The sequence below is a fragment of the Lingula anatina genome, chromosome 6, assembly GCF_051362555.1.
Source record: "Lingula anatina isolate TDL-2025a chromosome 6, LinAna3.0, whole genome shotgun sequence".
In the NCBI taxonomy this organism is placed as follows: Eukaryota; Metazoa; Brachiopoda; class Lingulata; order Lingulida; family Lingulidae; genus Lingula; species Lingula anatina.
Window position 1 is genome coordinate 14,462,494 of NC_141772.1, and position 21,422 is coordinate 14,483,915.

Genomic DNA, 21,422 nt, shown 5'->3' on the forward strand with positions numbered 1-21,422 from the left:
CAAGAAAACATGACAAATAAATAAAGCTTTTAACTTCATATATGAGAATGGGTATAGTGGCTGCAATGTCTTTACAGGCAAGGACTCATTCTGAGGATGTCAAGAACTTTAATAAAATTAATACGTTTATCAATATATAACTGACTACATACAAACCTAATTAATCAGATTGTTCATCACTTCCACATGAGATCACTAGATAAAAGTGTAATCACAGAGATAAAAGTGGACTTTAAAAAAAATCTTTACAATCATGAAAATGCAAAACTCTAAATGTGGAGTGGGGAAAGTGGAGGGGGGGGGGGGAGGGGGGGGTCTGAGGCATATATAAAATACCCAAACATTTGTATTTCAAGACAAATCCAGAAGACTATTATCTCTTCTATCAAGATTTTCCTACCTGAATACAGCATTATTGATGTACTCCCCATGGACATGATGAAGGTCATCCAGGTTGTGGACCCTGGTCTTCAAGCTCTCCTGTAGCTCTAGCCAGCCAACGTGGATCAACTGGTTGGAGATATAGCCCTGCATTACACGCACAAAATGCTGCATCTCGTGACGGAACAACTGCAGCTGGCGGAACAGTGGGGCGTTGGCAGCGTTGTTCTGTGAGGCTGAAGTGGAGGGCGATAAAAATGTTTAAGACTTTCTAAAATCAAGAAGTCAGTATGGCCGCATTCGCAACAGCAGACTAACTAGTCCACAGATCAAAAATGGCAGACCTGCTTGTTGTTGCGTAATCCCCGCGGAGAATTTATTCAATGTCTATTAGGGGATATTATATTCACCATATTTTATCTATGGACTAGTTACTCTGCTGTTCTGAATGTAGCCTATGTTAAGAAGTCTTTAGTGGTGAAGCAGGATTTTGATATTAACCCAAAAAAGATAAGAATGGACCTCCGGAAAAAAAATTAGACACCAAAATATTTGAACGTAAAAAAATAGCTGGATGATCCAGGGAATAAATAAAGGGGTCAGGGTAATGGAGCACAGTCAATTCATTTTTGTAGTTTATATGAATGCATTAAATTCAAAGGTCTCTTTCTTTGTGTATCAACACCAAGCCACCAAGTGTAGTCTCACCATCTCTCTTTAATCTGTGCCAGATGTCCTTCAATGCCCACACAATCCTCTTCAGTTGTAGGAGGAAGGAAAACACCTTGCTGTACTTGTTCAGAGAGGTGTCAGTGATTATGATATTCAGAGGCCAATCCACCTAAAATAAGGATAAAAGCAATTTTGTAACCGTGAACTTAAATCATCACAACAGAAGTACATTCAAGTGTGCCCTGCACCATCAGGGCCCCTTAACTCGAAAGCAGCGTGCATGGCGACAGAGCGCAAGCGTCTCGATTCCAAAACACGCCCATACTTGCCCCATTTAATACATCGTACCCTTTATGTGATATTGCTATTTACAATACGTGATGCTTTCGAGTTACGGGGCCCAGTTCTTCATAGGAATCATTAAGTTCCTGAATGTTGTTAACCATTCCCTCCAATTGTTACTTAAAATGTAAGACCTATGATATTGCAATGAAGACCCCCCTAGTCTTTCGAACATCAATCATTATAATAGATCCTGTTGCCTTTTAATAGTAATTATGTTATGTCACAATTAACCATTACTAATAAGCTTAGTTACCTTGTATCTTAACTCTAGACAGTCTAAGGTGTCAGCAGCTAAAAAAATTGTCAATATATTTTTTTTTATTTGCTGAAAGAACTAAAGAATACAAATTATTGCAAATATTTAAGTTGTACTCTTGGATGAAAGCCCCTTATTCTGCCTTATTAATAACTTCAATTATTCAATACAAACCCCCTAAATCTTTTTAAATACCCAGTAATTTTTTTCGTTTATTTTAGAAGAGAGCAAATCGTAATGGTTGTTCAAATACCAACTTAACTGCAGATAAAAAGAATGAAATCATTACCATTTTGTTGCAGCACCAATGGTAGAAATTTGACTGCAAAGCTAATATTCTTGGCTGCCTCAGTCTCTCTGTGGATGGAGTACCTCAGGGCTCTATTCAGCACATTGTTCAAAAACACCGGGTTCAACATTTCATGGGGCATGGGGTTCATGGCAAGCTGAAATGAAAGAGTTTATACAACAACTTTAAACATTTTAACCTGTATTATAGATTTATAGTAAAATCATGACTCATCGCCTTCATCCTTATGTTATCATTTATCATAAACCAATCAGGTGAAAAAGTTTTTTTTTAAGTTAAAGTTTTTTCTTTAGCTAAAACTTATAAACTCAGCCTAATTGCATCTTGGTGAAACTAAAAAAAATATTTTCCAACCCAAGTTATCAAAAGTCTACTAATACAAAAAATAGGCTGCAGCATGGATCTACTTAATATGACACAACAATGCCTTCCAATATTTTACCTTTTCACAAAGCTGATCACTTAGTGTCTGAGCAAACTCTCCGTCCTCCATGAACAAGAAGCGTCTCAGGGCCTCAAAATGCTGGTCTATTTTCAAGTCCACCATTAGGTAGTTGACCACACTCCTGTTCACCAAGGAGATTCTGGAAAATAAATGCACATAAAAATGGTATGGGACATTGGGTGTATGTGAATTGTATGTCCATTTTTCAAAACTGAAATTTCTGTTTAAATCAATACCTTTTCAAACAAAATGACAGGATTTTGATCTATTTCTTAAACTAACTATTGTTATTATAGCGTTAAATAGTTCAATATTCTAATTACTTATTATTTTCTTCTTAGTGTTACCATTTTTATCACTTGATTTATCATGAGGTGCATTCTATTTTATGATATGTCCCATATCAAAATTATTATTACCCTACATAGTCCCCCACCTGATATGAATATAAGCGTTTAGAAAAGCTCTTTCCGTGAATATGTCATGGGGCCAAACAATTTTCACAGTGCATGAAGATAAACAATTAAAGAATATCTACAATAAATTCTGCAACCGAGAGGTGCGCCAACATATAGATAATGGCGATAGTATTTATGTCGAAATATCAAAATGAATAGCCCTGCCGTTCGAGCCTTTTAACCAATCAAAGCAACGGAAAGGGGGTCATGTCACCTTCCCACCAGGCCATGCCATGTAAACAAAGCAGCATGGTTGGCTGTAATGAAGAGTCTGAGGAGGGAGACGCGAAATCTTCGCCAAATTCTCATCTTTCGTGTTGCATGCACATAGAAGAAGGTAGCTAATTAAGAGATGCTAGATACCATCACACGTGTTCGCTGGGAAACGTTTAGAGTCGTTTAGCGAAACAATAGCTGAAATTTGGCAGCAGAGAAGCCGCTGATGTTCAGTGGATCCGTACGGATTTAGATAAAGGATTCGACGATTTGGAAGCCAAACCACGATGTCACTTTTCTTGCTACAGAAAGCTAACTAACAAGAAGGGGTTATCTCAGGCGACAAAGAAGTATGAGAAAGCTGAGAAACAAGGCAGTCCTGCTGAAGAAGGTATGTCAACATATTGTGATTTGTTTTTAAGTCAGCCCCGATCGTGTGATGTTTACATCGTATGTGGCTGATGTTACATAACAATATGTGACTGATAAAAGTGATATGAAAGAAAGAAAAAAAGAAAATGATAAAAAAGTTTATTAGTGTTATTATTATTTTATTTGTAAATACTTAGAGGTTTTAAGATTTGAAACAACTCATTCTCTGTTGAATAAAATAGTATAAGACCCCATTTCCAGAGATTAGATCAATCTACTTTAGATCGACCTAACTCCCTGGGGGTTCACGCTCAACAGCTGTCAGCGGGGCGGACACGAAAGTTAATTACCCCCTTACAGATTGTAGTAGGCGGGACGGACATTTAAGCCGGATTATCTGACAGTAATCTAGTGAGACTCCCCGCAGGGATAGATCGATCTAAAAGCGCTGGGAATACAGCCTAAGCTAGCTGGATGTTCTTGCCATGATTAACATCTCATTATTAGTTCATCGATATTAGCATTGCATTTACACAAAATAATGTAAGGCTTCACACAACAAGATATACAAACAAATGTTATGGTGGGATCTTATGAGACAGAGGCTTAAGTATCATGGTAGAATATTTTATGTTATTTGTGGAGTGGTCCTCCCCCCCCCCCCCCCCCCCCCCCCAATACATTGCTGCACATGTGCAACCATTAGTTAATATAAATATGTATAGGCTAAGCCCAACTTCAATGAGAATGTATTTTAGGGAATATTTACTGTATCTTGTGAGCCAGAAAAAGTAGGATAGCTTTTCACAGAACAAGCTGCAATGTGATTAATTTAATTAGGACTGTTAGGAATAATCCTTGTAACTTTCCCTTATGAATAGAATCAGTAAAGGTATACATAAATAGTATCAATAAAGAAATACGTTGACAGTATCAATAAAGGAATAATGATAATGAGTAGGGTGACTGGTAGATGTAGTTCAGTTAAAGAGAAGAGGCACTTTTATTTAAGGCATCTTATATTAATCTGGGCAGCAGAATGCTAGTGGGCTCCCTATTACTTATTAGATCTATAAGCTTGATTAATTTGTCTTTGTTGCAACAAATATTAAACAGTGGGTCTCATTTGCCTGTAGTTTGTTACAGCTTAGTTCCTCATAGAAGGAACACCCTGAGCCACTAATACATTGAATCCTATACCTGCCCTATGCCCTTTGAATCATGAGGATATACAGTGTTAGAAATTAAGGCTGGACCGTCTGCCCGGGGCTGACAACTTTCAGAACGGGCTGAGAAGTTTTCCCACCCGGTAGACATTCGAGCCAGCTACTTCTCAAGATGGCTGAACTTTCGGTCCAGCAACTAATTTTCCTAAGAGGCAAACACTGAGGATATATGTAATTAGTTGTCAATATCACTTGGTGTCAATCATGTGATAAACTCACATGCTACTGTCTTATCTTATTTCATTATTATTTATTTATTTTATAGTTAAATCATAGTGATTGTATATACAATTGCACTTGCAACAATCAAGAATTTGCGGTCTGCTCTGTATTTACTAAATCATTTGTGTATCCAGGTATCCAGATGTTTTTATTTGAAATATGTATTCTCTGTTGTCTTTTTATTTATACAGGGCAACTGTTTTTATAACTGAATTTTGAGCACATAACTATTTTTTTACATATCTTTCTTTCACCCACTTGGATATTTATCCAACTTTAAAGTTGTTTCTGTAGTAGTCAGTATCTGCACATTAAAATGCACTAATATATATGGTATGAAAAGTAAAATGTTATTTTGCTTCTTTTGCAGAACCATCAACCAGTTGTACTCTTCCCAAAATACAAGGTCCATCTCCCAAGAAACTGAGATCAGTATATCAAAGTTACCAGTGCTGCCAGCTATCTGCATTATTTGTAAAAAAAAAAAAAAAAAAAAAAAAAAAAAGTTGTGGTCACTTAGTCTAATTTTTGCAAGTGTGTTGATATTTAATGGGGAGACACTCATTTTGATGTAATTTTCACATTCATAATATTTTTTAATTGTTTTGTATGCCCTTAATTTGTTTGAGATTGAGCTATTTAATTCCTGCCAGAAGATTTTTTTTCGATTTTTATGTTCAATATTTCTACAAGGTTTTCTATTTGATATAATTTCTTTGGTGGGTTGTTATCTTCGGATAGATTCTGTCCATGTGTCTCCCTTTGTATCTTGCTCAAGATTGTGCACCTGATTTACAGTTCTATTATCTACTGGAAGTTGTTCCAGTCTAAGACTAATCTATAGACTATAGTTATAGTTGAAATTATAGGGTAACTGCCGAGCTCAGCTCTAAAAATGGTATTGCTAGCCTTTCTTAGACCCAAAATCCATTTGCAAGACTTTAAGTGCACCTGTTCGAATGGCATTTTATTCATCTTTTTCAGATATGCACAAGAAATGTAGAAAGTTATAATTTCACAGTTAAAATAATTAAGTTGGAAAAAATATATTATATATATCATAAAAGCCTTGTTAAATGTGAGCTGTTATTTCTTTTAATATGCTGTTGTTACTAGACAATGCTGCAATTAATTGCAATAATCAAACTTCTTTAAGAAATGTACCTCTGCAATTTAAAGATAAACTTGAACGTAAAAACCTCAATTATTCTACCTAGTGAAGTACTTAGATATTTTTTAAATAATTTTTTGAGCACTTGCCAGCTTCATATACTGACAGCCCGCATGATACCTAGTGGCTAGTTTGTAACTCTACACATGGATTTATACTATTTATCAGTGTAAAATATTGAGTCAAATAATTTTAAGTGATTATATGCGCTTTCACACACCTGAGAATTTTAAATGCATTCAATGTAACATTACTGAACATACATGCAAGTGATTATATGATCACTATATTGGGTAATAGTGTGACCTGTGTGCGATTGTAGAAGTGGTACAGTGCACAGTCTACGGGCTATACTACATACCTTTTTGCCGTGAATTCACGTCATCATTTAGCCAGTTATATAAATACACCTAAAATACATCTATCTAAATCTTTCTCTCAATACTGACATCGATTTTTAAAACCTAGGACATATTTTTTTTATTGAAACGACGCATGGGAATCATCTATTCAATGTGCAAGCTTCGCATGGAAATTCATTGTTTACATCGATCAGATGTAGGTCAAGTGATCACGTTGCCCCTTTCCGTTGCTTTGATTGGTTTAAAGGGTCGAACGGCAGCACTCGGAACTACTCGGATGTCTCCGCACTCGACAGTCGAGGATTGCCGATTGGAACGGCAGGGCTATTCATTTTGATATTTCGACATAAATACTATCGCAATTATCTATATGTTGGCGCATCCTACAGTTGCCGAATTTATTGTGGGTATTTTTTAACTGTTTATCTTCATGCACCGTGAAAATTGTCTGGCCATTGGAGCTTTTAACACAATGAAACGATAGACCACTGTAGGCAAGGGACTAACAGTAACTACGTACGGAATTAGCAGAAACTTATTAACATTGCATAAAAACATTCCTCACGTAACTGGGACAAATTTTACTGTCCCAAAGTGTCTGAATTTTGCAGAGTCCACTGTATATTACAAATTGAAGTCAAAAAGCCAGGTGTTCTTACTGGGCCATCAAAGGCGCTGTGACAGCTCTCTTCAGTAACACAGGGAGTGACATAAAATTAGCCGCTGTGATGTCATCAGTGATGCTTTTCCCATAATCCCCTTGGCTCAATGGATCCTCGATAATGTTAGCCATGAGGTCTACACGTGGAGTCTCAACTAGAAGGAGAGTGTAGTGTAAATTTATCATGCTTCATTTTCCAGTATTGTCACTTCTCAACACATGGGTGAGTTTTGAATAAAAATTTCAACAGAGAAATGTAATATTATTATATAGAAAAAATTTCAAGTAAAACTAAGAGAGAGAGAGAGAGAGAGAGAGAGAGATCTTACCAAACTCGGGGAAGCTGCTTTTGTACGGCTCAATGGTCAGCATGTCTGTCCAGACTGGCTCCTCTCTGTCCACCTGTTCTGAAGTGACCACATCCTCTTCTCCTTTCGGACAAAAGTAAAAACAGCATCAGGGTAGGACATTATAAGAATTTCATACATTTTATACATTGTCACTGAAGCCATATTTGTCTTTGCTAAATATATATTTATTGACAAAACCAGTGCCAAAATGATGAATAAAATAATCAACTATTTACTGGTCTAGAATAACCAATTGCACACGAGTGAACCTGACATTTTTTTCAATTTTTCATAAAATAGACGGATGATGATGAAAATAATGATCTACATTAACTTCCTTTTTGTCTTCTTAGTACTTATACAGTATGTTCCAACTTTTCCTTTAATTACTGAAATACTGCACACCTTAAATAAAAAAGTTAAAATAAAATGAATAAAAAAAGAAATCTTACCTTCTTCGGTTACCTTCCCCAGTCTCATATACTCCTCTCCATACAGCAGCCTCTGAACCGAAGAATCAGAAGCATGACCTTTGACATTCATTTCCTGGAATCTTTTCCTCCGTAACTCATCTGTATCAACATATTGGGACTCAACACTAGAATGTCCGTGCACATTTCTCTCAAGGAATTTTCTTTGTCGTTTCTCTTCTTCATCATCCTTGGTCATGGTTTCTTGTGAGACATGCCCATGCACGTTGATTTCCTTAAACTTTTCACGACGAGCTTGATCCACGTCTTTTTGCGAGTCTGATTCAGATGATGAATGTAAGTCTTTCCTAAACTTGAGATGTGGCTTGGGTTTTACCTGAAAACTCGTGTCCAGAGACTCCATTAAAGCACTGTACCCGTCTCTTCTCTTCATTCTTGGAAACATTCTCTTCTCCTCACTTGATGTTTCTGAAACATGACCAAAAGCACTTTGCTTCTTTATCACGGATTCCTGTGGCTCAGATTCCTTCCCAGCATGCATGTGCTCACTTAAACGTATTCCGGAGATGGACTTTTGTACACTAGATTCCGATTGCTGTCCAACATGGGATCCTTCGACCATTTTCTTGTGCCTTGTTTGGATATCTGAAATGGATTCTTCAGATTCCTTCCCAGCATGCATCCCTGTGACAGGTTTTCTGTGAACTTTCACCCTATCAGTGGTGTCTTCTGTCTCCCTGCTTGGATGAGCTACAGAAACTTGCTTTGATTTCTGGATATCATCGGATGACTTTGACAAAACTTCCTCTTCTCTTTGAGCAGAATCAATCACATCTGTTCCTGGTTTTTGAGCAGAATCAGCTTGTTCTTCCTCTTTCACTTTTGAGTCTGTAGTAATAATGTCATCTGTGCCTGCAGCGGCCTCTGGTGTCAAATTAGAGGTGACTTTTGAGCCAGTCTCCTGCCCTGACAAAGCTGACGGAGTCACTGATGATCTAAAATTTAGGTCGATATCATCAATTTCAACCAACTTTCCCTCAGGATTGCGTGCCCACACTGGTAGATCAGTCGAAGAGTACGTATCTAAACCAAAGGCAGGCACCAGAGGTCTTTTCAGACCCACAGAGGCCCAGGTAGGGAGCTCTTTTCCTTCTGGATCAAATTTCTTTTCATCCTCAGCCTGCTTTTTCCGATCTGATCCCCCTTCAGCTTCAGACACCCCTTTCTGGGCCCACTTTGGAAGCACTCCAATAGACATGTCCAACAAATTCCTGTCCTGTCCTGACGTACGGCTCTGAGTCTGAGGTGGATCTATATGTGATACATTCAACAGATCTCCTGTGGGTATTCTCCCATCTACAGCTGTCCCCCGAGAGACTTGTGTTTCGTCCCAGGAATCCACAGCATCAGGAAGGGCAGGGATGGTTACTCTTGGAAGATTTGAAGGAGCAGTCAAATGTCTCAAAGATAAGTCCATGAGGTTTGTGGCGCCATCTGTTGTTGTGGGACCCTCAAGTGTGGGCATACTCACATCCAGTTGGGTCTGGTCTGTAGATGGCACTACTGGTATTGCCATCTGGAAAAAGAAAATTGTACCAGCTGTGGAATACTGAAAAACTTTGACATTATTACAAATGAAGTCTAAACATCTTTAAAATTGAAATTTTTGTTGAAAAGTGATTTATTGAAGGAATCATTGTTTCAGATTTCATTTCGTTTCAGTAGGTATCATACAAAAATTATATAAATTCCAACATAAACTTTATAACTCAAAATAATCAGCACTCCATTTTCATAACAGTAAGCACAAAAAAGTTTATAAATTTAACTTTCAATGTATAAATAATATTACCTCTTTTAGTTTCTACTGAACATTCATTTTCTTTTATTTGCCTTCAAAAATAATAAAATAAAACAAAAGAGGAATAGAAAAAAGCCATTTCTTTTCTTTCTTTAAAGCTAAAATACAGTACATACAGAATCACCCACACTGCCTTGTTTCTTCCTCATTTCTGCACTCCACCTATCCTCATCTTGTTGTAGGAAAGTCTGCCTGGCCAGATCCAGCTGTCTTCTACGTACACGCCACAGTGCCTTCTGCTCTCTAAACGCTGCCTCCTCTGTTAGCTTCTGGTAGTATTCTACTAATTCCTCCCTGGAAAACAATAAATCAGTACACAACTAGGGAGTATTCCAAGAGCACAAAATTGTGCAAAGGCAAAAGGTTATTAAAAAATAGCTGACAAGGAGCCAGCTAAAATTGTAATCACTTTTTCCACTCCCACACAACTACCACAAATATTTCCTAAAAATATGAGAAGAAATGTTGTATTAATATTATTTTTAAAGTTTTAATTCTGCATAAATCTAACGAATAATTACTGTTGTATAAGATTAGAAAAGTTCATGTCCCCGGCTTCAGCTCCATTGACGCAAACCGAGCCACAAGCACCAAGCATATAAATATACCAAACTAAAATTCTAAGGTGGGTGAAAAATTAAGTAGTTGTCTCTTTACCTTGCTCTCTCCTCCAAGGCAGCTTCAGCCTCTGCGGCCTCCTCCTCCTTCCTTAACTGAGCATCTATTCTGTCCCGGTCCTCTTGTTTCTCTTGTTCTACCTCCATGGCTCGCCTCTGAAACAGTGGTAAGAATAATGAGTGAGCAGGAACTAAAGCACTAGGAGATCAATATCACTGAATGTAAATATACTGAGGACTGCAATAAGAGAACTTGTTTCAGTTAGACCATTGTTGAAGTTAGGCATACAAGTGGCAGTTAATCTGATATTACCAAAGGATTTTTTTCAAAACAAGTCATTTACTTGCAATGTTTCATTTTTTTTACTCACATTCTTTGTTATTGCTTTCCAAAATTCAAAGTGTACTTACTCTCAAATCTTTCTCCATCTGTTCCTTCAATTCCCTGAACTGTTTTCTCTTTTTTATGTCTTCTGCTTTTCTTATTTCTTCCATTCTGGCTGAAAAGCAAGGACCGTAAAAGATTAAATGAAGCAAAATTAAATAAAACATCAATTCTACATATACTTTTCTTAATACTGGGAAAGAGCATATAAAAATTGTAAATATAACTTTTTTTATTTTATTTTAAACTAAACAAATGTGTTAGATGAAATTCTGATAGATTCTGCTATTTTTTTCAGGCTAATCTAATCTACTCAATTTTATCTCAGGCTGCAGTGAAAAAAGTATTGGATAGGTTTAGTTACCTTTCAATCTGTCCATCTCCCGTACCTGTGCCTGTCGTGCTCTCTGTACCAAATCCTGCCTGGCCTGCTCTACGCGTAACAGCATCTGCTCCCTAGAACAAACCATGCTCTCTTTATTTAATTTCGTATAGCCAAAATTCACACAATGTAATTCCAGTAAATATCTTATTAACATTTTAAGTATAATTGGGTAATTTTTCATTAAATTCTAGAATAAGCTTTAAAAACTTACTAGATATTACAAAATAAGTAAAACATCAAAAATATAATATTGTTTTACTCTTGGCACACGCACACACACACACACACACACACACACACACACACACACACACACACACACACACACACACACACACACACACACACACACACACACACACACACACACACACACAAAAGGGAACAATCAATGCATTAATACCATAAAACTGACAGTGACAGTTAACCCACCTAGTCACCAGTATCTGCCTTGCCCTCATCTCCACCATGTTCACATAGATCTGGCACCTCTGCTCTATGCTGTTCAGCTCCTCCTCAGAGAAAGTGATCATTAAGCGCGGGATCGGGACATCTATGTTACACATGAAGTGCTGGAAATTGGAAAAAAAAATATTTTCACTGTTAGAGTTAATACAATGAGTGACAAGCATTTATAAGAACTGGCAGGACAAATTGTTATTAACTTTAGACTCCACCTGCCCTTCAGAACAAATATTTATATACACCAATATAAAATATGATTTCATTTTTTCCAGTGTATCCAAGCAAATAAAAAAACTACACTGAATTATCAAGACAATTTTAAATTACCTAGATAATCTTAATCAACTACTTCATAATATAACACCAAATCATGTTAACCTCATTCTCTAAATAATGTTCCTCTCCTGAGGTATACAAGCTATAACCACTTAAACAGGTAAAGTGCAAATCTCACCTCTGGACAACACAGCTTGAGGAGATTTATAGATTTTCCACACACAAAGATATCATTGGCCAGATCAGTGAGAAACAATGGCACAGAGGAGGTGGTCTCAGCAGCTAACAACTGGTAGCCTTTGGTCCAGTAACTACGATCTGATATTTGAATTAAAATATAGAACATTAAGTATTATCATTATTATTGTGCTGAGTATTCATAACATTGTCAATAATTATCTTAAATTGATACAGAAATATTTAACCAAAGCTAGCACTTAGTCTACTTATGAAGTTATGATACATTTATGAAAAAAATTAGGTAGAAAAAAAACAAAAAGCATGAGAAAATTTGTATCTGAAAACACACAATAACCCATTAAGGAATGTAATTTACATTTATTGAGGGAAGCTCTTTCACAAAGTGCTCTTAAACAAATATTACAAAGTCAATTTTAGATAGTCCTCAATCTATCTCTCAGAATTCCAAGCAAAACCCAAAAACTTTTTTGAAACTCTTAGTAAAACAGACATCGACTTTTCAAGTATACACTACAAAGTTATCACCTACCCCTGAGCTGCAGATATTCCCCACTGACTCGGATTTGTAACTCTCCATAGATGTCTCTGCACACTCCCTCGAATACCCAGCCCTGGACAAAACTGAATAATAATAATAATAATAATAATAATAATAATAATAATAATAATAATAAAAACAGTATTAATATGAATGCATTCAGGGAAGGCTTTGGAGAAAAAGAAAACAAAATGTCAGTATAAATATAATATTAAAATAAAAACTGAAGGAAACGATTATTGTCACAGCCAATCATTTCAAGTTAAAAAAATGCTTCTTTGACATGTCTAATCCCACACAGATGCATTTATAAACCAATATGAACATATGCATGCGTGCATGTAAACACCCTAACACATACAGAGGCAAACAAGAACAGATACAGGCTGACAGGCATCCTGTGCAAACATGTGCATACATTCTTCCACCCAAACACACTTGCACCTATACAAGCCAATGCAATCATCTAATACTGACATCAGATAGGGTCCAGCAGTAGTACACAGAAGAGACAGCAGCATGGGGTAGTTGTCTGAATTGACAGCATTCAGTGCTTCCTGGTACAGGTAAGACAGGAGCTGGATTCCCTGGAAGAAAAATTAAATATATATGCCATATCCAAATGCAAATGAGCAATCTGGAATATTGTTCCACTGTTACTTTAAAAAAAATTCCCCAAACAAGTTTCACCTTTAAAATAATCCACACGTTATTTTTACTAAGGTTTAGTTTAAGTAACTAATAATTCTTGTGAAAAAAAGACTTACAGTGGGAAATTCTTCTTCACTATTTCCTCCAGTATCACATCTGCAAAGTGCTCCCAAGTACCTGGAATAAACCAAAAATGATGTGAACTCAAAATTAAATCTTCCATAATTTCAAATATTGTAGCTGCACGGTAAGCAAGCAAAACTTTTCAGAGTACCATTTCAAAGACACCGTGACAGTTGTATAATGACACACACAAAGAGCTTTTATCTATCCAGTATGAACAGCATGAGCAATCTTATGTATCTGTAAGTTCAATTCTATGAGGACATATCCAAACACTATTAAGTCATGGTGCAAAACATAAGTGAAAGTGAACAGGTCTTCTGAATCTGACAGACCATGCGTCAAGTAAGCATGACTTACCTCATCTGCATAATGACTTTATGAAATAAAACCTTCAGTTCCAGCAGCGTCATGCCCTCAGGAACACTTAAGACAACATCACGATAGTGCTGAAGATACTTTCTAACAGCCTCAGTGAAAGCCTGGAATATGAGTCCTGCTGTGTACAGGGAATTCACAACAGGCGGCAGAGAAAATGTGCTCAATCTACTGTAGAGGGAGCCACACTCCAAGAAACTACTGCACAAAGTCTGTATTCCTTCTGGAGAGGTTCCTGATAAATATGTGGCTTCTTTCATTGTGAAAGTCTGGAGTGCCTGTAATGTTTAAGGGTTATCATCTTAATTAATTTATTTTCAGCAATTCAAATTAAATTGCAGGCCTTATAATTATCTTAGCTGGGAAAATATTTTATAATCCAATAATTTTGAACCAATTTTTCTTATAATTCTTATATTTGACCTGCAAACGGTTACTTGAAACACTTCTCAATCTTGTTTAACACAATACATACAAGCTTGGACATAATAAAAAAGATACAACTCACCTCATCAAAAAGAAACGTATGCGAAGGCAAACCAATTAAAAGATTCAACACATCTTTGACCAATTGCCTCTGTGTAACCAGCCTTTTGGTTGGTAGTTTGAATTTGGCATCCACCAATGACAACTGTTGCATGCGTGTGTCATAAAGCTGATCAAATGCCTGAGATCCTGCCTCAGTAATATAGGGTCTCTCTGTGGGACCAGGTTCTCTGGAAATAAATGTAACTGCAGTCAGACCTGGTAAATATTTCACCAACACTACTGCAATGGATCCGATTATCGATTTTCTGTACTGTACAACCTCTCTGTATTTATAGGATTATTGTGCAAGCAGACATGACTTTGGATTGTATGAAAAAAAAAAGAAGAAAGAAATAGGGCAGTGGTCTTACGACTCGGTCTAGGGGCTGTTTAAGTTAAGAAAAAATCATATCTGTGCAAGTCATAATTATCTTCCCATACCCGTAGTTCCATTTAATGAAAGTAAAAACAGTTGGTTATACAGATGTTTACTGCTTGCCTTCCCATATCAACAACATAATATAATAGCCAAAGTTTACATTTTCATAGCAGCACTTACTTTCCCACATTCTCCCAAGTGTAATGCCTATTTTTAGTGTACTTTAATGCCTGTTCCCATATTGTGGCTCCATCTTGTGTAGAAACTGGTGATGATGCTACTTCTGAAGATGGCGTGCTACCTTCCATAAATCCCTCGTCTTCTGATGTTTGTGAAACCTTTCATTTGTAACAAGCAAAGATACTGAAGTTTACTGCATTAGTACCCAACTTCATATTGGTAATAATTACTCTATTCAGCCCAGGCTAGCAACTTTCAAATTATTAAAATATGAAGACATCTATCAAAAACATCTCAATCATGACTTACAAAAAAACAAGAAAAATTTATAAGGTAAAATCTCATGAAAAATGCAAATTGTTTTGACAAAATCTCACCTCTTGTACTTTTGGTATTTTGGGAATTCTGATTTCAGGCATACTAGCAGAAAGAAAAAATTAAAAAGTTAAACAAAATGTCATGTTAATGTTGAAATAATTTTTAATAATGTAAATCTGATACACACTAAAAAAAAAAAAACAATTTAGTTGAAAGTTAAAATGTTAATAATGGCAGGGAAATAAACGATATAAATGAATAAATAAATAAGAGAACTATAGCATTGTGAGATATTTGGTCTCCTTTGTCAACTATCACATGGGTCCAGTTTGCACACAGCAATGAGCTGAGGACAATTTTGACCAAATGTCATTTCAACAACTCACTTGTCTTCTCTCAACTCTGGAACCTCTAGCTTGATGTCCAGTGAAGATGACCGGCCACCACTGACCAAGCCCCCAAACAATGTGAACTGGCGATTTCTCTCATAGCTGTCTTCCAGAATACTCTGAAAAAAAATCAAAATAACAAATTATCTAAAGCATTTTTTAAAGGTGATGCATATTTGCTTAATATACAAAATTTAATCCTATCTTGTGTAATTTCAATTGAGAATTCAGTCTGAACATTTGGCTGAAAAAGGTAGAATTAAAAACATACTCTCAGCTTTAACACAGTTGACATTTCAAAATATAACGCAATCCTATATTATTGTCAGGATGGAGTACAAAGGGTTTTTCCCCCTTACAAAGTCTGACATGACAATATAGTTCTAATGTAATATTTAAAGTGAAAGATACCTCATACTTGGCAAGAGGAGTGGACTTATGATGCAATATCACAATCAATGCCCCTAACAATGGACTCCTTGGCAAATGCTGAACAGGTACCTTGGTTATCTCACTGTACCACATGGTTTTTGTCCTGACCCATCCTGCTGGTTTATACTTTTAATCTGCACCCTTATTTCCTGTTTATCTTACCTATATTATACTTACCTTTGGCCTGAAGAGACCATTTCCTGGTAATTGACTTCCTGGAGTTGCATGGAACACCTGAAGAAAAAATCTAAGAATCAGTTCCACTTTCTCCTCATTTGTGAAACTTGGAAAAATATAACAATGAAAAATAATTTTTCTAAATTAATTCAATTAGTTAATTTAACATGAAAATCCTCCATTTTCATATTAAAGAATACATTATGTCCATCACTTGCATCTTCTTAGTATTATTTATTGCAATAAGCACACCCTTGCTAGGCATTGTATTTATTCTCACTAAACTAACCTCAGAGTTCAATGTTAAACCTGTGTCCAAAGGAAGAAGAGGTGGCTGCACTGGCAATGCTTCCTCAAATACCCACCTGTGAAATAAGTATGATATTTACCATTAATTAAAAAAAAAAAATTACAAGGGAATGTAATACAAAAAAAAAAATAAAATAAAAATAAAAAAATATATATCATTCAAAAATGAACTCATGACTGGAAATGAAGTGAAGAACATTTACTCATGAAACAAGAAGAAAAAAAGGGAGAAGACAAATTATTGTCAATTTCTTTACTTTGCGAAATCATATTTAACATGTAGCATGTAGCAAAGAGCCATTTACAAAGTGAAACTATAAACTATGAGAAAATCACTAGTGATACAATAAATGATAATGCTACTGTATTTTTCACCTTGGATATTGCATATAAGTTGTGGTACCCTGTTGTGGTAGCCTGCTGTCCCCATACACTGAAGGTCCAACAGGGAGAACTCTGGCCTCGCTTTCCTGGAATACATGATAAAACATAAATCTGTATAAATGCAGTTCTTCCCGTAAATAAGTCAATTTTTCAGAACCTTATGACCCATACACATCTTAGATCTCTCAGTCTGTGTTTCAAGACAGGTAAAGTGGAAGGGGCTTTAAATGATATAAAACAAAAGTAGAATTTTGACCTCCTGAATGTTGCATTTTTTATACAATAAATATAATATTTTTAACCGAATCTTACATCTGACAGAACAAAACACTGGACAGTGTATCATATTATACAGGCATGAGGCCAGGCTAAGGAATCACCTTGCTGATGTACACTAAAGGTAACTTCTGGTCACCATGTCCAAGCACAGGTGGACTCGAGCTCTGGACACTGTTGGACAGGGCTAATAGAAATATCAGTACTGCTTTGGCATGCTGCCGCTCTTCTTCTCCTGAAATATGAATTTTAAAAAAATTTAACACATCTTTTGTAGTTCTAGCAAATTGATCACCAGATTATCTAGTCCATTAGCTGCATCAAACTACCAAACACTATTAATTATGCATTACTCACAAATATCCACTTCACATCTTTTCTCCAAGAACACACAGTAGACACCAAATAAAGAGACAAGTTATAACTCAATTTATCAATTATCATGAACAACAAATTTTCTAATTGCTAAAGCTTAAGAATTTTGATAGACTAAAATCTTTGTTATGCAGTCTACTTCATGACTCCTACCCGAATTATCTAGTAATTTCTTCACCAGGTCCTCCAGTCTGTTGGCCTGGTCAAATTTCCTCTGGCATCTCAAGTTGTAAGCATACACATACACCTGGTCAACACAGGTCAGTTCACATGGTGTCCAGTCTGGCTTCGGTTGTCCTGAACCGGTCAGTGATGACCTTGAAATATTAAAGACAAATTTAAATTGGACAACACAGGTCAGTTCACATGGTGTCCAGTCTGGGTTCAGCAGCCCCGAACAGGTCGGTGGTGACCTGGAAATATAAAAGACAAGTTTAAATCAGATAACACAGGTCAGTTCACATGGTGTCCAATCTGGATTCGGTGGTGCTGAACCAGTCAGATGTGACCTGTAAACAGAAATCAAGCTTAAATTAGGTGACAGAGGTCAGCTCACATGGTACCCAGGAATGTTGATCCACATGATTATCCATTATTGTTTATTCTGGGAGAGAGCCAGCTGACCAATTCACCTATAATTAAGCAGCTTTTTGGTTTAATTTCCATCTTCATACATGTACTCCTGTATGATAAGTCGTAAGGCTATCAGTAATGAACTCAATGTCAAATTCTACAGGGTAATAAGCAATATCAAAATACCATGGCAACCCAAACCATGAAAATCCAATCCACGGCAACCTTACCCGCAGTGACACATTATAGTCGTGGTAAAATGTTTTCATATTATCAAAATCTCTACAGATAAATCAAAGAAGCAGCTATCATGGTTATTACAATTAATATATCATAAGTGGATCAAATTATATAAGACGGTTTATAATCAGTGATAATTATCTAATAAGATCCCCACCTGAAAGGCAGAACTGTGTGTGCAAATCAAAAACATTGTAATTAGTTATTGCCTAGACCTGGGAGTCAAGGTTTGGTCAGTATTTATGGGTGACTCAGGGCTCACACCCACTGAAGCTTTCATTCTACCTAGATGATTTCTTTTTTTTCTTACATGATGCTCATATAATCACCAGCTTTTCTATATTCTACTCAACACCAGGAGAAGGTGTGTTTACTGTATTTGTTACACTGACTGCATTCAGCAAGAGTCCCCACGAAGTTGGATCAATCTATGTAGACCAATCGTTTCAATGGGAATAAGCCCTTAGTATAGCTTTAAGATCCTCAGGTTGCTCTATAAGGAGTTGGTTAACTAACAGATAAACTGATTCTATGAAAGAATTCTACATAAATAGGCTGTAAACTATAGGTGAGTGCGTTCTCTTTATTTTTGATCATCATGTACCAAACTAACCTGTGAGGACCTTTTTGGTGTTTGAAAATAGTTTCATAAAACTTTTTGCGTAGCCTTCTTTTAAGGGTTGTCTTTGACAGGCGTGGCTGGACCAGAAAAGCCTTGCGTCCATCTCTGCAGTATGTGTCACAAAGTTGGTTGGCAAGAATGTTCAAACTGCTGTGGCAATCTGAATTCATTTTCTCTCTTCTCTAGGTGTGCACTGCCATTATATTAAGGACATTGCTCGCATGTGCTCATTGTCAAGATGCAGCCTTGTCATGTCTAAAAGTGTAATACATTAATGTTCGTGTTTAAAAAATTGAAATAGAGTCAAGAACCCTATTAATAGTAATAACCGAACAATACAGATTATATGAACTATCCGGTCGGTTTCCCGTCCAAAACCCGGCTTCAGTTCAGGAATATTTATGGTTTCGTATCGGAAAATATAACATCAAATTTACCTGTATCAATCAACATTCACACCCTTATCCACATATACATAAAATTTCAAAGTAATTGCGCATACACTGACCTCACCAACACCATATAAAGATACAAACACTCGCATCCAATTTCCAGTTTTCACTTGTTATTTTTACCGCCAGAGTAAGTCCGCAGAATGACATTTTTCTAGAACTGTTTTAAATGCAATGCTTCATTTGATTTCATTACAAAAACATAGATAGCTTAGTTTCTTAAAGTTAGAAATTTACGACTCATCTTTGTTTGTGATTGTATCTACAACATTTAAATATTGCATCTTTTAAATGAAACATCAGTCGCCTGCTTGACTGCGGAGCTACACTTTCAAGATGTCGCTGTGAGGAAAGCGATTTCATTCACTTGCCGCATCGTTTGTTCCGCTTCTCACCTGTCAGCTTTACAGAGGTCTATCATAGACACCCAAATCAAACATACGAGTATGTTCCGTGCACTGTACGATTTTGAAGCAACAGTTCCCCATACTTTAAGCTTCAATCGGGATGACAAATTCACTGTCATTGATCAAAAACATCCCGACTGGTGGCTCGTCCAAAATGGATTCGGGGAGGTTGGTTACGTCCCTGGAACGTATGTCACCAAAGACGAGGTATTTTGTTGTTTTCTTTGTATTGATTTGCATTCAGTCGTTTATGAAAACTGCAACTGTTCATGAAAATTTGAAGTCTGATATTTTTCTGAATGCTGTTTAATTGAGGGGAGGGGTTGTATAACCGCGTTCATTAGTTTTCCCTCCCCCCAAAAAACAGTAGGGACATGTACAGACAGCTGCATATATCTGAGTATGGATCAGCTGATTGAATTTTTGAGTTATCCCATTTAGCTGAAAATATATCAATGTTTTAGTGACACCATTTTTACCAAGTGTTAAGCCATTATTTTCATTAAGTCAGAAGTTGTCCAACTTGATTTTGAGCCCTTAATATTATCACAGACACATTTTTGTATTTTCTGTGAGAAATGCTGAGCTTTAATCTGTCCATTGGATTCAAATTCAAATTTATTTTAATTTAATTTTAAAATTAAAATTAAATATGATCTAGGGTGGAAATGGTGTTGATCAAGGGTATGAAAGTTATTTACATTTTTATTAGAAGTGAAATGTGGAACAGGACAAAAAGGTGGCTGAAAACTTTTAGATGGAGCACTGGAAAAAATGAAACATGTTGATATATAGGATTACACTGATTTGATTGCTATAGTGCATTGGCAAATTTGCTAACACAATTATAAAATGGTTATCAAAGCAGAAATACATGTATCATGGTATTTGTGTAAGGACATCAAGTCAAGTTCAACTAACACAATGGCCTGTTTTGTTATCAGGACTGCCCTTTTGTTACATACTTGGGTTAAAATGTTCAAAGTGCATGGCTGTTTTGAAGTGAGCTAAGTTATCTTATTTTTAAAATCCCTGTTTTTATAAGCCCAAGTTAAAAAAAACATAAAAAATGATAACAGTGTACTGCTCAATGCAATTTGTCCAAAAAATGATGAGACCTAACTTTATACATTCCTTCATCCATTCATCCCTTTTTCCATAAGTTCCTATAGAACATTCCTACCTTTCTTTAACCCTCCCTATCCATACATCTCTTAATCCATTCACTATCTATACATCAGTGCACTATCTATCCATAATTTATGTGTACTTTGATTCACTATCTAGCTTTCATTTATCCACTTTCCATCTATCTATCCATCCGCAATTCCTCATCTAGCCAATATCCATTCATTTATTTATTATCCATCCATCATCAGTCTGTATGTTCATTCATCCAGACATTGCTCTGTCTGTCCAAATTATGTAAATTGTCGCAATTCTTTCATGTTCAGAGGTGTGATATTTGATACAGGACTTTTTGTGATAAGAAATTGGAAAACTTTTTATGTGTGCAAGCACCATGGTATCGTTATCACTGTTAGAGATGTCTTTAGGATATTTATTACTCCTGAGGCATTACTTACAGGTACTTTACATGTAATAAACTGGGGAATCTTAAAT

The 21,422-nt window shown here is 36.2% G+C and overlaps 2 protein-coding genes across 3 annotated transcripts in view; one reads left to right on the forward strand and one right to left on the reverse strand.

Annotated features, from left to right (window-relative positions):
- LOC106180599 (gamma-tubulin complex component 6-like) overlaps window positions 1-19,527 on the reverse strand; it is a 35,254-nt gene extending 15,727 nt beyond the window's left edge. Inside the window, exons 1-29 of one of the 2 annotated variants that reach the window (XM_087014857.1) lie at window positions 19,449-19,527; window positions 18,932-19,195; window positions 17,659-17,822; window positions 17,235-17,365; window positions 16,846-16,940; window positions 16,451-16,526; window positions 16,162-16,218; window positions 15,550-15,671; window positions 15,223-15,265; window positions 14,846-15,003; window positions 14,267-14,474; window positions 13,741-14,036; window positions 13,374-13,434; window positions 13,084-13,193; window positions 12,598-12,689; window positions 12,046-12,185; window positions 11,559-11,698; window positions 11,106-11,197; window positions 10,768-10,856; window positions 10,397-10,512; window positions 9,868-10,033; window positions 7,900-9,454; window positions 7,427-7,528; window positions 7,096-7,252; window positions 2,407-2,548; window positions 1,944-2,100; window positions 1,652-1,689; window positions 1,090-1,222; window positions 401-617 (exon numbers count right to left, since the gene is read on the reverse strand). In XM_087014857.1, the coding sequence (XP_086870983.1) occupies window positions 401-617; window positions 1,090-1,222; window positions 1,652-1,689; window positions 1,944-2,100; window positions 2,407-2,548; window positions 7,096-7,252; window positions 7,427-7,528; window positions 7,900-9,454; window positions 9,868-10,033; window positions 10,397-10,512; window positions 10,768-10,856; window positions 11,106-11,197; window positions 11,559-11,698; window positions 12,046-12,185; window positions 12,598-12,689; window positions 13,084-13,193; window positions 13,374-13,434; window positions 13,741-14,036; window positions 14,267-14,474; window positions 14,846-15,003; window positions 15,223-15,265; window positions 15,550-15,671; window positions 16,162-16,218; window positions 16,451-16,526; window positions 16,846-16,940; window positions 17,235-17,365; window positions 17,659-17,822; window positions 18,932-19,110 (5,036 nt within the window). In that variant the 5' untranslated portion in view covers window positions 19,111-19,195; window positions 19,449-19,527. Of the gene's footprint in view, window positions 1-400; window positions 618-1,089; window positions 1,223-1,651; window positions 1,690-1,943; window positions 2,101-2,406; window positions 2,549-7,095; window positions 7,253-7,426; window positions 7,529-7,899; window positions 9,455-9,855; window positions 10,034-10,396; window positions 10,513-10,767; window positions 10,857-11,105; window positions 11,198-11,558; window positions 11,699-12,045; window positions 12,186-12,597; window positions 12,690-13,083; window positions 13,194-13,373; window positions 13,435-13,740; window positions 14,037-14,266; window positions 14,475-14,845; window positions 15,004-15,222; window positions 15,266-15,549; window positions 15,672-16,161; window positions 16,219-16,450; window positions 16,527-16,845; window positions 16,941-17,234; window positions 17,366-17,658; window positions 17,823-18,931; window positions 19,196-19,448 lie in introns of both variants that reach the window. The other variant, XM_087014856.1, reaches the window with a different exon arrangement.
- A 184-nt stretch (window positions 19,528-19,711) lies between these two features.
- LOC106161062 (NCK-interacting protein with SH3 domain) overlaps window positions 19,712-21,422 on the forward strand; it is a 37,380-nt gene continuing 35,669 nt past the window's right edge. The window contains exon 1 of the mRNA XM_013537911.3: window positions 19,712-20,006. Coding sequence (XP_013393365.2) covers window positions 19,839-20,006 — 168 coding nt within the window. The 5' untranslated portion in view covers window positions 19,712-19,838. The remainder of the gene's footprint in view (window positions 20,007-21,422) is intronic.